Below are 17,950 nucleotides of genomic sequence, written 5' to 3'. Positions count from 1 at the left end.
ATGGTAGAGAATGCTTTTTGGCATTAAGTCCGCCTTTTGTACGATAAGTTTTCTTTTGTGAAATAAAGTTTAAATAAATAAATGGGAATTAACGCCCTTTTACAACTGCACTGCCCGAGAATTGTACCTTTATTCTGTAATTATAGTCTGTAATTCTATATAACGCATAAAAGCCGTAACTGCCATTGGAATATTCATTCAATATTGTACCGTATTCTGATGTTAAGACCCTTATGACTGTTTAGTGCTTATGCACGGTGTAGGTATTGTAGGTGGGCACTACTCTAATTTTAGAACAATAGTTTAGTAACCAAAGTAACCAAAGTAACCAAAATAGAATGGCTATTCCGTGTAGGTATAAATATGTAGTTACCTATTTATAAGATTTCGATAAATCTTTCCCGGGTCATATATGTCTTATTGGTTTTCCTCTTTTTCTAAAACTTAGATATAAGTATTATAACTTCTGTAACTTCAATATCTTTAGAGTTTAAAAGTGAATTATTAGATCTAAATAAATAAACATGTATAAGATCTAAAAAAATAAACACACACACAACAAAAAAAAAGACTTATTTTAATTAAATTAGATATTATGATGTATTATGATTATAATTGTAATGTTAATGAAATTTTATTAAGGAATAAATAAGGCTGAATTAATTATTATTATTAAATAAACATGTAGAAGGTTTGACCAAATTTAACCAAATTTTGTGCTAGATGTATATGTACCTACTTAAACAATATTTAGAAGTAACTGATATAAATATATTGCCAAATAACTTAAACTGCGTAACTACGCAAATTTATAACGAGCCGAGTATATAAAGGGAAGTTATTTATAATAAGGTAAATAATAATAATTGTGTAACATCACCTTGCGTAACCAAACAATGCCTCCCAATCTATGCCTATTTAATTTCCTAAACGACATATATCCACATTCTTAAACACACTATTCTGCACCTTACTGTCATAATCTTACATTCAAAAATTGAATGAGCTTTCACGTCCACTTTTAGCACTGTTATAAGCCTTCGATCACTATCACAGTTTACCAAACAAAAGATAATAGATAAGGGTTCGGATTGACTTCTATTGATACTGAAGTACAAGGACGCAAGGACGAGAGTATTGTCGGCATTGTGTTCTTATAAAAAAACCTTTGTACCTAGTCTTGTTTCGTGAGAGACGGCGCAAAATGAGAGGATTACTTCTATACAGGATGACTTTTAAGTCGTGAACCGTAATATGTTTTTCTAAATCCATAAACAACAAGCAATTTAATGCCTCTACGCTTACTAAAATCAGTAACGGTTTTTTTTTTGTCATTTACTTTACTTTTATAAGTGGCTTTAGGATATTACAACGGCTTTACTTTATTTAAATTAGTTGAATCGCCTCTTTGAATCGGAACTGTCATTGACAACAATTTTATCATTTATCCCAGTTAGAAATATAGAACTGTACCCGTAAAAGTAAAATAAATGACAAAAAAAAAACAAAATGTTGTCTGATTTTAGTAGGAGTAGGGCTCGAGTAGGGGCATTAAATTGCTTGTTGTTTATGGAGTTAGAAAAATATATTACGGTTCACGACTTAAATGTGACCCTGTATATACCTAAAGCTGGGATTAAGAGCATATGCCATCAGCCGGGCAGGCGTAATTTTTGTCAAGAGTTATTTATTTGCTAAAAATCCATGTAGATCTGAGGGTTTCGACTAAAGTTAAATCAAGCAATGGAAGAATCATTAGACCAGAAGTTAGTTTTCAAGCATTGTCTTAAATATAGTCTGACATATCATTTGGTGGAATTAGTAGACCCTTCATGAATAAGTGGTGTGGTGAACAATACATTGTTATCCCTAGGGATCTAGTTTAAATATAGATAGTTATTATTATTGGAATCCCTTAGGGCGAGTTCTTAGGATAACGAAACGAGTTTGACTACCCAAAGAATGCTTGAGTAAGGGTTTGACTTTTTTGACAAAGGATTACAAGGTCGAGTGCATTGTTGCCATATGTTTTTGTAAAAATCCTTTTGTAGTTTTTCGTGGTAGACGATGCGGCATGAGCGGCTTACTTTTCTTACCTCAAAGATTTTTTAAGAAGCCGCGAAATATATTCGAACTTACTTATGACGACCGGTCTGGCCTAGTGGGTAGTGAATCCCGGTAAGGGCATTTATTTGTGCGCTGAACACATGTAAACATTTGTTCCTGAGTCATGGCTGTTTTTTATGTATATAAGTATGTATTTATCTATTTAAGTATATCGTCGCCTAGCAGCCATAGTACAAGCTTTGCTTAGCTTGGGGCTAGTATAGGTAGATCTGTGTAAGATGTCCCCAGATATTTTGATATCTAAAAGGTGTTTTAATTCGTACGTGCATTTTGCTCGGACTTATTCATGCGCGAGCGAGACTCACGGGTGTCGGACGTCAGGGCTCGGATCCGGACCATTCTAGCGTGACTCGTTCATTACGGATTGATTAAATGACGTCACGGAATTACGGTCACGAAACACAATTCTACGTCACAGTCACAGTCAAGAGATAATGACAGTAATCTATGTAAGTAGCCAAGATGCCAATCATACGCTAATGTCTCTCTGTCGCACGCACTAATATGGAAGAGTGATAGAGAGAGATTAGTGACAGCTACGGCGCAAACGATTGGGACCTTGGCTAGACCCTCCAGAAAGGCCTAGCCAGGATGACAACCTATTGATAGAAACTCCAATCGAAACTTAAATAGGTAGTCTCGTGCCTTTTCGTTGAATCTGATATTTTTTTTCATTTGACTATTCTTGTCATCTTGGCAAGGCTCTCAGGATTTAATAGATCGAATTGAATACTGCAGTAGGTACTGATCTAGTTTAATAGAGGCTGAAACGTACCCTTGTAGCTTGTAACTATTATCAATTAATTTTCGTGGATTACATATTGAATTGTGTTTGAAAGCAGGCCACTGACGAGCCTTCCAAATGGATACCGTTACAATGGATTCATCCAAATGGACGGCATCCTAATATTAAACATTGTACGTTTTTGACATTCACGGATCGATTTTGGATTGCAGCAACGCTATTTGGACTATTGGAAGGCTGGTCAGTGGCCACCTGAAGATGGGCTACTCTCTGTGTAGGTATAATACTCTGCCACATGAACTGAACTGCATGAAATACCTACCTACTGTGTATTCACCCCAAATACCCACGTGAGTGTTTATTATTCTATGACGTCACATTCCATAATTAGAACATTAGTTGCGTGTTAAAGGAAATGTACTTGGAAAGGTAGTTTAAAAATAGCCGAATTTAATGTGTATTTTGGTTGAATTATTCTGCAATACATAGACTCACACGATACACCATGCAAGAAATAAAGCACCAGAAGATTATCAGAGAAAATTAATCGACTTTATTTTTAGACACAATTTATATTTTAAAACCCGTAATGAAACAAAAAGTACCTAGGTAATTTGATTATGACTTTTCAAGCTAGTGCTAGGGTTTTAATATAAATTCCATAGTAGCAAATCGTTTTAACAGTTATAAAAAAATAAACTGATTTGATTAGTCGTCTAATACCCTATTAAAGTTGAGTCAAGCGAAGTCTGCAACGATTTTGATAGCACATGCAGTGCAAGTGTTATTTTAAACGTCAAACTTCTATGAAATTATGACGTATAAATGACACTTGTACTGCGTGTTCTGTCAAAATCCTTGCAGACTTCTCATGCCTTCTATTATTATGGCAAAATACCTAGGTAAGTGCTTTTAAAAATGGCAAAACTAAAACCATGTTCCGTGTATTTATGGTACTATTAGTAGGTAAGTTAAGTAGGGTTTACTTCAAGATAAACTACTCCTTATAAGTCTACTCTGATACGGGTAGGTGTGCAAATGTCTATCCCGTTTTTATTGCTAACGCTGCAATTGGATCCATTGTCACACGATAAAAGCTTAACATTCTTTTGTACCATTTAATGCGATTTTCAAAGAATTACCTAAAGAACATGAGCTCCTCTCACTCGGTTTAATGCTTTAATAAAAAACGGGCCAAGTGCGAGTCGGACTCGCGCACGAAGGGTTCCGTACCATTGCGGAAAAAACTACAAAAAAACATGTTTGTTTGTATGGAAGCCCCACTTAAATATTTATTTTATTCTGTTTTTAGGGTTCCGTACCCAAAGGGTAAAAACGGGACCCTACTTATTACTAAGCCTCCGCTGTCCGTTTGTTCGTCCGTCCATCTGTCTGTCACCAGGCTGTATCTCATGGACCGTGATAGCTAGACAGTTGAAATTTTCAAAGATGATGTATTTCTATTGCCGCTTTAACAACTATGATTTCTATTGCCGCTATAACAGCTGTGAAAATTTTAGGCGGTGGATTCTTAAGTAACAGGGTCCCGTTTTTACCCTTTGGGTACGGGACCCTAAAAGCGTTGGTGTAGATTACAGTATTAACTAATATAAAAAATACGTGTGGGATTTTGTTTTCATATATCTTCAAGCATATACATTTAAGTCCCCCTTATACATTAAAGTCCCCCGCCGCGTCGGTTCGTGTGTATGTTCGCGATAAACTCAAAAACTATTGAACGGATTTCAATTTATTTACTTATCATTTTAAATCCGGCAACAAGGCCCATATTACCAATACATACCGGGTGTGGCCTGTATGTAAAATTTGCACCCGAGGACAAACTTTCATCCCCTTTTAACCCCCTTAGGGATTGAATTTCCAAAAATGTTGCAAGTACTTATTTTTCTAATCGGCTATTATGCCTTTCTAAGAATTTAGAAGCATTTGTAATGGATTCAAACTTTCAACCCCTTTTTATCCCTGTTACGGGATGAATTTTATAAAACGCTGAAATTACTTTTCCTGTCTTCTAATAATATCCCTAAATACAAAGATTCAAGTCCCGCACTCGAAATAATTTTTGATATCCATACAAACTTTCAACCCCTTTTCCACCACCTTAAGGGATGAATTTTCAAAGACGCTGAAATTAGTTTTCTTGTATTTTAATAATATATCTTTTACGAAGTTTTAAATTCCTAGCTTAAAAGAAAACTTTAAACCCATACAAACTTTCATCCCCTTTTTAACCCCCTTAGGGGTTGAATTTCTCAAAATCACTTCTTATCTCTTGTACACTTTATAAATGCAATCTGGTGTGCAAATTTCAACTTCCTGGCTTTTGTAGTTTCGGCTCTGCGTTGATAAATCAGTCAGTCAGGACACTTGCATTTATATACATATATATATTTTATATATATATATATAGAATAAGATAGATTAAATCTCCATGAAGGTGAAAAAGAGTCTGTCTAAGCTAACTTTGCACCGAATTGAATAGAATAAAATCGGGTACCTATGTTATTATTTCCAATAATCTATATTTACATAAATATCAGTTGGTAACGCAAATGTTTAAGTAGGTTAATATTTTTTTTTGTAATAAGAATTTATAAGTAGGAGATTCAGGGTGAATTGATTCAATTTATTTGCTTACGGCTGAACGGGCCGAATAGCGACCAAAGTTAAAAGCGAACATTTAATATTTTCTGAAATGTTACCCAATAATGAATGACAAGAATGTTACGAGTTATTTTCGTAATTTTCGGTCGGTATACAGGAAAAGGTCAAACGGGTAATCCCACGCGAGAAATCACAGAAATGTACAAGAGTTAACAAAATGACCGCGCGATTGAAAATGGTTTTAGATATAATATGATTCGGTAATGTATGGGGAACACAAACAAATTATAGCCAGCATTCAATTAATGTAGTAAGTATGATACCTTTGGGTATGGTGCTTTTCGTACACTAGTGTCCCCTGCCCTCTATTAAGGATTATTTCTTACCTTGACACTTTATTCCTAACTCTAATACTTTTCTCAAAAATTTAAAAAAAACCGTCCCCCGGGACATATTTCATGCTAAAAGGGGGGGTTGCGTTAGGGGGAGGGGATTGGACATTAGTGTGCGTAAAGCACCATACCCAAAGGTATCATACTACATGCATCAAATGCATTGATTTGACCGAATCAATAGGTACCTCTATTACTATTGTGGCAGTACCAGAAAAGGTGCCCCTAATGGTCATGTACGTCAAAATATATATGTCTGGGTACAAACGTATTCATAAGAATTTGCACAATTTTATTACAAGTTTGATATTTTTAGTTTTTGTAATTAATATAAAAGTTAGGAGCGAAAAACAGATTTTATACAACTTTTTTAATGCTCCTTTCTCTTAAAACAATGAAAAAAAATACAAAAAAACAAACGGTCGGTCATAGCTATGATTAAAATACATCAAATTGTGTAAAAATATTTTCAATTATGTTAATATCCAGAGAGAAAAAAATAGGGACTACGCTTGTATGGAAAGGCGGTGTCGGGGCGGTTGTCTCCTTTCGTCTTAATATTAAATAGTGTATTAAGTATCGACCACCATGCAGTATTACCAGTAAAGTGGGTGGCCAAACTTAAACCACGATAACTATCAAAATAAACACTACTCCATTTCGCACGCCCTAAAAATTCACTTGCAAATTTCAACCCCTCAAAAATCACACGCAAAAAATAACAATACGGGTTTTTGCCCGTGAGATTACTAGTACGAAGCTAACCCGTTGTCTGCCGTGGGAGTGGGATATTCGGGCAGGTGGTGGTACATATTGTGTGGGGTGACAAGTGCGTTTGTATACGGTTAATGTTTTTTGGTTATGGTCACTCAGTGGCTGGATAAGTACCGTGGAAAAATAGATTGAATTCAATTTCATGGTAATAAAGAATATACTTATTAGTACATATATAAATAAGAGCTTCAATATTGAGATTTCGGTAAAAAAAAGACGCATTATCGATGGTGCTACTGTTTCTCTCCCGCCTACATCTCAAATTTTGTAGTACGAATTTAATTATAATTTATTTGTCGTTAAATAAAATTTGTGGTTATTTTGTTTTGTTTTTTATGTTTTTGAAACTCAAAGGGTCTAGCCGCAATCCCATAGTGAAACTGCCCCTGGCTGAAATGTATACCTTTCTTAGGCGCGTTTATTTGTCTTATTATAAGATATCGTTTTACCAAATTTCAAGCCTAGAATCCCCTTGGTTTGGCAAAAAAAAAAATTTGTTTTATATCGTTTTTATTTTTTTTGTAGCTAAACTAGTAGTTCTATTATTTTGAAATTTGGATGTTACATGCACCTAATAGTAGTTCAATTAAAAAAAATCAAGATTGTAACTTGTTTATAAAGGCTTAAAAATATATTTTTAATTTTTTAAACTTTTTTTTAATACTTGTGAGATAGCGACATCCTCATACTATTGCATAAAATATATTTTTTGTAAAAAAAATCCATTTGTGGCAACAAGGTAAAAATTTCTTACTAATGCATACTGGCCGTCCTTTTTACGTACTTAGGGTGGTTCACGTTTGTATGGGAAAAATTAAAACTCTAGCTAGAAGAAGCGGCACCCCCTTATTTGGTTACACTTATTATGCTGATAATGTACACCAAGTTTTGTAACTTTATCTCAACTACAAGGGGGTGCTCAACCACTTTGAAAATTTTCAACTTTGTATGAAATCCAAATATAAACAAATTATATTTTTTTTAGATACGATACACTTCAGCCAGGGACAGTTTCACTATGGGTTTGCGGCTAGACCCTTTTATTTGATTAATTGTTTTCTAGCCATTGGCCGCTTGTATACGTAGAGGCGGCTTATAGGTCGAAAATAATCAAATTTCTATTTTAGTTTGATCCTCAATACACAACCGAATACCTCCGCTTATTTATACCAGGCTAATCTTGACCTAAACCCCGAACTAATCTGACAGCTCCGTACTCTCATTACGCCGTATTTACCCAGGTTTATTTATTTTGGGGTCGAATCGGCCCCCAAGCGTTGCGTAGTTCTAACCGAGATTCGGGAGCAAAGTAAACAGCGGAGATTGAAGGTGTTAGGTTTTTTCAATTTTGTACAGTATTAATTGGCTGGATTTTTCTTGCGGCGTAAGTATTTATAAGGAATTGATTATTGTTTGTATTTATTTGGGATCGCGAATTAATAACATTTACCATGGCAAAAAATATTAACTGGTTTTATTTTATTTTGTTTACTTTTATTTAAATACCTAACTACCTAAGTTGAAATTTGGTATAGAGATAGTTTTGAGTCAAGGGAAGGACAAAGGATAGTTTTTATATCGGAAATCAATCCTCAAAAGGCGGTGGAATTGAAAGATTTAATGAATTGCCTAATAATTGAAGTAAGCAATGCGCGAATTGAATGATTGCTATTAGTATTATCCAGGCGCTATACCTACTTTAGCTGCTGGCACATTCCACGCAGACGAAGTCGCGGACAAAAGCTGGTTGACCTATAAAAACTAACTAGAAGCCTGATTTCGGTTATCCGTAAGACCTTAGGAATCACTTTAGGAGCCCACTTAGGTACCTTCTAAACCTCAACTATTAAGCCTGTCAAACTGTCAGAGTCAGATACATTTGGCGCGTTGACGTACCCACCCCAACTAGCAAACTAGGTCGTATAAGCTTCACTCTTCCGACTGTTAAGTCGAAAAACAGTGGTATGAAAGATTTATTGTTTTCAAAACGCCGTATTAAAAAGCAACTCCGAGAGAAATCTCACGACCCCCCATGCCTGCGCTATTTTAAAAAATCTCCAATAACTGAATCGGCAAAAAAATATATTTAATTACTTATCCTGCTCAAGAAATATCACGAGAATCGGTTGAAAAATGAGATCCGTAGAGGAGAAGCCACACAAAAGCGATTTTGCCTAAGCTGAAACGCAGAATTTCACTTCACTCGGCTAATAAGAAAGACAACTATACAGTATGTAAACTTACTAAAACCATTTACTAAAGCCCGTTAATGAATGGGTCACACTGAGCAACTTTTACTATGGCACCGACTCCGAAATCGCGAAAAAAAATTTGGTTATTTCATACATTTTGCTGGTTTAGCATTGAAATTTTCTGTGGGAGAGCCAATTTTTTTTTCGCGATTTCTGGGTTGGTGCCATAGTAAAAGTTGCTCAGTGTGACCCATTCATTAACGGGCTTGAGGAATGGTTTTAGTAAGTTTACATACTGTATATACGAGTCTTTACTTATTCATGAACATTAGTGCTTTATGGGAAAATGTAGCCACCAACAGTTAGCTTCCCCAGTAGCCTAATGCGCCAGAACAAACATTTGACAATACCAGGATTTGGTTTCCATTTCACCAACATAACAATTCACATTATCAAACCCTAGGGTAATAAAAATAAGGTCTACTTTGCCCTGTATGCCAGATTAATGGAGCGTGATAACGCCGGCAAGTTCCCACGTGAATTGGGGGTGGTATTTCGACAGCAACAAAAGGACGTAACTGCAGTACAATTGTATGGCAGTTAAGACCTTTTTGTAGATAATTTCTTGAGGGTGACGGCATATTTGAATCGTTTTTTTGCATCAGAGTAATTATTTTGAGTACGTATTGTGTTTACTGTTGTAAAGTGGAGGTGAATCATGTTTCATTTGATTTGTCGATGTCGGGCTTTTTATTATATTTTTTATTTAAATATAAAGTTATAATACCTTACCTTATTAATACCTTACCTACCTACTCTTCATCGCATGGTAGCTAGTAATAATGATTGGTAGGTTGACGGACTAGATAAAACTAAACCTATCAGAATCCAATAGCTGTTCCAAAACCTCTAAAACAAAAAGAACTAGGAAAATTAAATAAAAACATGTCTAACGATCGACTTCCTTTTTATTATGCTTCTTTAACCTTTTGGACGCCAATGACCGATATATCCGCACCGCAGGTTCAACGCCAAAGACCGATTAATCGGTCACAGACTACAGAGCAACATACACCTACGTGCATACGCATAAAGTTCAATTTCAGTTTTGACACTTGGATGACGTGGCGTCGGACTGACAGCTTTTGTTTTTGTGTTTGACACGGCGTCGAAGAAGTTGTTTGCAATATTGCAAATATTCATTTAAGTTTAAGCGAACATCATTATGCCTCTCGGTCTTCTAAGTAGGTATACGAATAAATAAAATATACTTATGTTTATTTACAAAGTCACGCGCCAAATTCGCGATAATCACCCGTTGAGGCCCCGCCACTTGACGTATATTTTTCCAAAATGGCTGCACCACTCAACCGGCTTGTTATGTCTGTCCGTCTCGCGGCCACCGCCACTTACCGTAGAGACCTCGAGGAGGACAATGCCACTCGAAGGGTTATGTTTATTTTAGCAAAGACGAAATTATCTCAGTTCTTACTCTAAAGTTAGTTTGAAATCAAGGCTTAAACCGGAGTGCTAAAACTGAGAACGTCTTTTACTAGTACATATTTATTTATACTAAAGTATTTTGCTTTTTCGACAGATGTCTGTCAACATTGGCATATGGATACTGATATCACATTTAACTTAATAACGGTAGGTACAAGACATTTAAGTTCTGACTTACCTAACATAATTAAACAAATAATTAATAATTAATTTATTTTTAGATTAGTTTTATTTATTTTTAGATTTAGTTTTTAAGTTTTGTAGGTTAGTTATTTAATTATGTTTTAGGTATGGTATTATTTTGTTTCTAGGTAGGTATTAAGTTTGTATGCACTAATAAATCATTAAACAAATATATTTTTTTATAATATAAAAAGGAATTTTTTTTTTCTAGGTTCCTTTGGTTTTTAGCTTTTACGCATTAATACTTACCTGTTACGGGAAAGTGCATTCAGATGTAATAGAGCATTAATAAGAAGGAAAATGTTTACACGTTTTGAAAAAAAGATGGAAGATTAATTGTTTTTCAATCAACAAAAATATGGTATGCATCTTAAACTAATAACGCATAGACAGATAGTCCCCATACGTCTAACCTGCCAAAAGTGAAGCCGAAGCCGAAACACGATCGATGTGTGCGTGGAACGCTTGTGTTTTACGCTCAGCAAACACACACATATAAACAAAATATGTTGCCAGTATTCATTTACTTCTCTCAAAGTAGAAGAATTTTAACAACATCCACACTTGGTTATTAATAATTTGGAAGTGTGTAGATTCGATTTTGTAGCAAAAGCTTTTTGTTTATTTTGGGATTTGTTGCATTTCTGAACTTTGTGAAATAAGGATTAAATAAATAGCTGATAAGTTTTTACTATTTTTATTTATTTAACAAATGTGCATAAAATAATAAGAATAAATTTAAATAGGACAGAGCATATTCGACTGTGTTTAGTCCGTTTCCAATGTTTCCATATTGCGTCATTCCGATCAGTCAGAAAACTGAAATGAACATGACACAAAATAAAAATAAGAAAAAAGTAAATACTTACCTAAATAATTAACTTAATTATAATTTTCTATAATTATACAATGAAATTTAATTGAGCGTATTTATTTTAGAATGACGATAGACGTCATGTCCCATTTGGAGGAAAAAATATTCACTACACTGGCAACATTTAGAAGAAATGGCGGCTGACGAAAATTTGGATTTTTGTATTTACGATTATGTAAAAATATCACATTAATCTCGATACTTACGCGTGAAATGTAATATCAGGCGGTTTGTTTTTATTATATGATGTGTTATGAAACCCCTTCACTGTACAAACAACCATCTTTCCTGTAGTTTTTGATTTTTAAACGGGAGGTGTACACAAACCGATTTGACTTTGAGTACTGTGAGGGCCAAAGAGCATATAATCACTACGTTTTAAGAGTCGGCACTCTCGAACAATCCTCGAACCGAATTATGAACGTACATATCCCAACACACCAAATACAGGCTTAAAGATCTCGCATCCAGGCCATAATTGTTAAAAAAAGAAAAACCACACAATACTACCAACACAAAAAAAACAACGCTAGGGCTCGACACTTCCAGTACCTACTGTTTATCGATATCGATAAATGTGCGATACGTGCTGCTGTATTTACCTACTGTACTACCTATTAATAAAATAAAAGAACATTATATATATATATAAACAATTTTATTTTACATGATAAAAATAACATAGTTTATTATTCAAGTAGGCATATTACAATATGCTGAATTCGCGCGCATTCTTTTTTAATCTGGTCCCTTTTTATTGAAGGCACTGGATGGAGAATGATTTCCACAAATGAACTTGTTTCCATTCAGCTTTTGAATAGGTAAATAAATACGCCAAATCCTCATTTCCTTTTCCTCAGCTTTGCCCATAATCGACATCTGAAATAAAGAGATTATCGATAAAATTGGTCGTACACTATTCGTGTCATAAGTTACTTAGTTTTTTACTTAAAAATACTTTATTCACAAAATATTTTCGTTTTAATCATGGATTGTACACGACTAAAACTAATTAAATTAGTAACTGTTAACGACTCAAAGTAAAAAATGAAAATATTGCATACAAACATCAGTTTACCGACCTGTTCGGATCAAGTTGGAAATTTGGCCAAAAATGCGTCAGTAGTTAGTCTTCTTACACACCCACTACAAACTTCACATTTCCTTAAAGATTTGGCCCCCATTTAAATAACAGCTAAAGTTATTTTACCAATTACAATAAAAAATAACCACGTATTTTCACGTTCATGACAATTCAAATGACGTTTGACGTTTTACTACCAATCATACCAACCTAAAGAAAAGTAAGTATAATACGTCTATGTTAAAAGCAAGTATGGTATGTGCCACCAAAATGCAACAGCAGTCATTTTAATTCGATAAGATTATTTCTATGCCTCAATGTTGGTAACAAGGGCTTTCATAATTTATCAAAGTATGGGGTGTCGATGGGCTGGTGAGGGCCGTTCGAATACGATGATACGAGTGTGACGTGACGTCGCACTTGAAATGGCTTCACTGGGGGTGTACGAACTAGGAATCTATGCCTTATAAATCTATGGTATGCATAATAAATTTCTGAAGCGTCAAGCTCAAGCGAAATGCTCTGTTGCAACTGTTGCAAGTAATAAAATCCATATCAGGTTTTTTGAAATTCGTATGCTCCATATTGTATCATCTAACAGTTTATCAAAATTGAATCAATAGGACGATGATCGCGAATCATTTCACACCTGTCAATGACAGCTCATAATAAATCACCCCTAAATCAATGACAATAGCTTCCTCATGTCCCCACATATCGGCCCCTAAGCGCCTCGCGGAAAGCACGTAAGCGTAGTACGCGGTGGGATAGATACGCCGTTTTAGATGTGGTAACGCAATGAGTGAAGATTGCGAAGTTAAAAGGGCATAAGTGTTGTTGATACCTACAGGATGTTTTTACCCACGGAAGAAAGAATGAGTTTTTACCATATTCTACAGAATATTAAAATTCTCAAGTTTAGTCAAAATGGTCAATGCCATTCGACTGCATGTTGTGAAAATCCGTTAGACAAGATTTAATATTGTAATCATACTATATTATGTACTTCATCATCAATAGGAAGTTAGAAAATAAATTTGGTAGTCAAGATACCTATTAACGGTTGCAGGCGTGCATTTTATGAGAAACTGCTCGTTATTTATTCTTCCTAATTACTATTACAATTCCAAAACACTGAAGATTAAATAAATTCATGAATTCTTTTAAACCACAACGTATTGAAACCGATTTTGATCTATGAAACAGCGCTAGAAAACTTACCTAATCGGTTTACCTGTTTAGGAGCTACGGTGCCACAGACAGACACATCGTTATATAGCAGTCAAACTAACACCTTTTGCGTCGGGGGTCAGTAAAATAAAGCCCCGTTTCCTTAGAATGAACCCCTGTATACTTAGTCAGTAAGCAGATATGACGTTTCGCATCTAAAGCGCATGTCTCGTGCGACCCGCTCCGCGCACGCGCTCACACGCGAGCCGCACGCGCCGCCGCCGCGCGATTATCTGATTGGCTCGAGTGATCCAAGCTATTTATAGATGCTTTTATTGGTTGACGAATAATGGTTCACAATCTTATAAATATCCTAAAGGAAACACTCCTGTTGAATGAATTTTAATGGTGTTACCGAATAATTTCGTATTTCAGATAATTCAAAAAATCAGATAAAAGTCACCCACTCGTAAGAGTCCCATTTCAGAATGTTCCGAAGGGTTTCGACATTCACCTTAATAATTTCTTAGTTTCCAAAAAGTATTTATCCACCTTTCTAAAATGTATCTATATTATAATAATAAATTATAGGTATGTATTTTCATTTACTTTAATAACTTACTGCTTCTATTCCAATCATTATTTGGATAATTTATCTCGACTCCACTCATTAAGCTTAGGTAAGTAAGTAAAGTATGTAAATTAGCAGTGTCCCTCAGCCTTTTTCGATAAAGAGAACAGGAAGAAACTAAAGAGGACAGCATCCAATTACCACCCTCACATGATGGGTATAATGTGTGGATTGTTAGACATCGAAATAAAACAGTAATTATTTCACATAAGTATATGATATAGTTAAGGGATTCCAAACTTCTTTATTTAACAAATTAATGCAAAATAAAAAAAGGTGTAACCAATTTGAATTTACAACCCGTCTAAATCAGGTTCCCCAGCTACGATATTGCTTTCCATTTCACAGTGGTTATCGCCTCTCTGGAACTTAAAGAAACCTTTATCTCCCCAGTCATTGTTCCAAGAGTTGGCGCATAACCAGTACTTCTTACCATTCTCGACTCCCCATCCCAAGATCTTAATAGCATGACCACCCACGGCCGCTCCAGATGTATGCGAGTATACGCCGCTTTTATAATTAAGAAAATCTTCAAATACGATGAAATCAGCCTCAACGGGACCTTTAGTATACAATTCCGCTTTAATATGATCTTCATCATCAATCGAATAAACTTCTTTCGCGCGGTGCTTATCTTTCTTATACTCCACATTACCAGCTGTGCATTTATTCAAGCACTCTGGCGTTTTATCGTAACCATTGCACTTTGGCCTCGGTCCATCTACGTGGTGCTCGCACGGAGGGATTTCGTACGGCCTGCAACCTTGAGACGAATTATATTGCCCTCCAGACACGATCCCAACGTTGTTCCAGTACAGAAACGCTGTAGCCGGTTGACCACCTTGGCACCCATGACCACATTCTGTACAGCAACTTACTAGATCCTGTGCTGAGTAGTGGAACTGTTTTTTACCATTAGAATAAGTGCAGACTCGATCGGTCATAACTTCAGTAGCTCCGAACGCCCAGCAGCTACCGCACGATCCTTGGTCTCTGATTTCGTTTAAACTCGGGCAGTTCTGCCACTTCTCTCTAGGATCGAAGTTTTCTGGTAAACTGGCGATTAAGTCAGCGTCGTGGGTTATAGCGGGAAGCTTGGGTGACAATGGGTTTTTGACTACTCCCATTAATGCCTTGATGTGGGTAAGAGGAGTGTCCAGAGGAAAGTTTCGTCCGGCCTTCCATGAACTTTGCTTGGAGTTGATCAGCGATATGAACTCGTCAGAGAGAGGATGGAGAGAATCATTTGCGGCGACAAATGTAGTAGCAATGAATAACGTACCGATTATGAGAGAAAGTGCCATCCTTTCGATAGTCAAATAATTGCAAGTTGATTTTACGTTGACAATGAGAAGGGTTAGTAGTGTGAGGTGTTTAAATACTAAAGCAATAATCGCTGCTATTTTTTTACAATTATGTAGCAATAACACGTGTACTTAAATAAAAGTATTGGCCAAGAACATATCGGGTCATGTTGAGTGTAGGGTTCCGAACACCACAATTGCATAAAAATACAGTAATAATTCAAACTAAACTTGCAAAACCATTTGTATTAGCTATACCCTGACCACAGAAAGCGGTCTTAAACTGCAAAATGGGACATGGAATTGCGAGAAACGGGACGAAGCAGGATTGAACCCGGGACTTTCGGCTTCATAGGCAGGATTACTACCCACTAGGTCAGATTGTCAATAATTTACATTCATGCCAAGTTGCAAGCTTTCATCCGGTGAGGACTGAACTTCATGAATGTGGGGATGAAAAGTACCTAATATTCTTAGTACGGCTATAAGATCTTTATTATCTCTTATGAATAACAATTATTCACGTACATGAGAAAACACAGAACAATCAATATAACATTAAATTGAATTAGTGAGCAACGACAATATAATCATACCGCGCTAGTAAGTAAAAGTACATCGATAACAAAAGTTCTTAGTTGTTTATATTTTATATGAATCCGCTTTAATCTCTTGCATCCCGAGAACAAAACAAAAATATAGATGACTCAGTAAACTCACTCATTTTGTATGTACTTACTCGTATGTGTAGAAATACCTTGTTGTTGTTAGGTATCAAAATAAAACGATGATTATTTTAGATGATATATGGAAAGTAACAAACATTAGATATAGGTATATAAATTAACAAATTAATTGAAAATAATAAAAATAGAAATCAATTTCGTGACCATGGTAGTATTACCTGTTGTTTTATCTATTAAGTTTTGTCACGAATAAAAACATTCTATTCTATTCTAATTATAATTTACAATCCATCTAAATCAGGTTCCCCAGCTACGATATCTTTTTCCATTTCACAGTGGTTATCGCCTCTCTGGAACTTAAAGAAACCTTTATCTCCCCAGTCATTGTTCCAAGAGTTAGCGCATAACCAGTACTTCTTGCCGTTCTCAACCCCCCATCCCAAGATCTTAATAGCATGACCAGCCAGGGGATCTCCAGATGTATGCGAGTATACGCCGCTTTTATAATTAAGAAAATCTTCAAATACGATGAAGTCAGCCTCAACGGGACCTTTAGTATACAATTCCGCTTTAATGTGGTCTTCATCATCAATCGAATAAACTTCTTTCGCGCGGTGCTTATCTTTCTTATACTCCACGTTACCAGCTGTGCATTTATTCAAGCACTCTGGCATTTTGTCGTAACCATTGCACTTTGGCCTCGGTCCGTCCATGTAGTGCTCGCACGGAGGGATTTCATAAGGCCTGCAACCTTGAGACGAATTATATTGCCCTCCAGACACGATACCAACGTTTTTCCAGTACAGAAACGCTGAAGTCGGTGGACCACCTTGGCACCCATGACCATATTCTGTAGATCAACTTACTACATCCTGTGCTGAGTAGTGGAACTGTTTTTTACCATTAGAATAAGTGCAGACTCGATCCGTCATATCTTCAGTAGCTCCGAATGCCCAGCAGCTACCGCACGATCCTTGGTCTCTGATTTCGTTTAAACTCGGGCAGTTCTGCCATTTTTCTCTAAGATCGAAGTTTTCTGGTAAACTGGCGATTAAGTCAGCGTCGTGGGTTATAGCGGGAAGCTTGGGTGACAATGAGTTTTTGACTACTCCCATTAATGCCTTGATGTGGGCAAGAGGAGTGTCCAGAGGAAAGTTTCGTCCGGCCTTCCAGGAACTTTGCTTGGAGTTAATCAGCGATATGAACTCGTCAGAGAGAGGATGGAGAGAATCCTTTGCCACTACAAGCGTAGCAGCAATAAAGACTATACCGATGGCCATAGAAAGTGCCATTCTTTATTTCGATCGGCAAATAATTTCAAGTTAATTTCACGTCAAGAATGAGAAATGGTGGTAGTGTGAGGTGTTTAAATATTAAAAAAAAACCGCTGATGTTTCTTTTATTATGTAACATGTAAACACGTGTAATTTTAAACACTGGCCAAGAACATATCGGGTCATGCCGAGTGTAGGGTTCCGAAAATCACAATTAGGAAAAAATATACGTAACTATTGAAACTAAACATACGCCAATAAGTTTCATGCTGTCTTCCGTTTTTTCGGGCTTACGAGTCGGACTAGATCCCAAAATAGCGCTTTGAGGAATTAATTCCCAGCAAACTGGAAACTGTTTTCATACTTTCATTTGGTTCTTTATGCGT

The 17,950-nt window shown here is 35.9% G+C and overlaps 1 protein-coding gene and 1 pseudogene across 1 annotated transcript; both read right to left on the bottom strand.

The window, feature by feature from the left end:
• Nucleotides 1-14,535: 14,535 nt before the first annotated feature.
• LOC134679853 (cathepsin B-like) lies at nt 14,536-15,635 on the bottom strand. The gene has a single exon (XM_063538765.1). The coding sequence runs from the start codon at nt 15,602-15,604 to the stop codon at nt 14,594-14,596; it is 1,011 nt and encodes a 336-aa protein (XP_063394835.1). The 5' UTR covers nt 15,605-15,635; the 3' UTR covers nt 14,536-14,593.
• A 936-nt stretch (nt 15,636-16,571) lies between these two features.
• On the bottom strand, nt 16,572-17,644 carry LOC134680484 (cathepsin B-like; annotated as a pseudogene).
• Nucleotides 17,645-17,950: the final 306 nt, after the last annotated feature.

The sequence above is a fragment of the Cydia fagiglandana genome, chromosome 3 (assembly GCF_963556715.1).
Source record: "Cydia fagiglandana chromosome 3, ilCydFagi1.1, whole genome shotgun sequence".
Classification (NCBI taxonomy): domain Eukaryota; kingdom Metazoa; phylum Arthropoda; class Insecta; order Lepidoptera; family Tortricidae; genus Cydia; species Cydia fagiglandana.
Note: the sequence above shows the minus strand (reverse complement) of the source record. Positions and strands in the feature narration are given on the sequence as shown.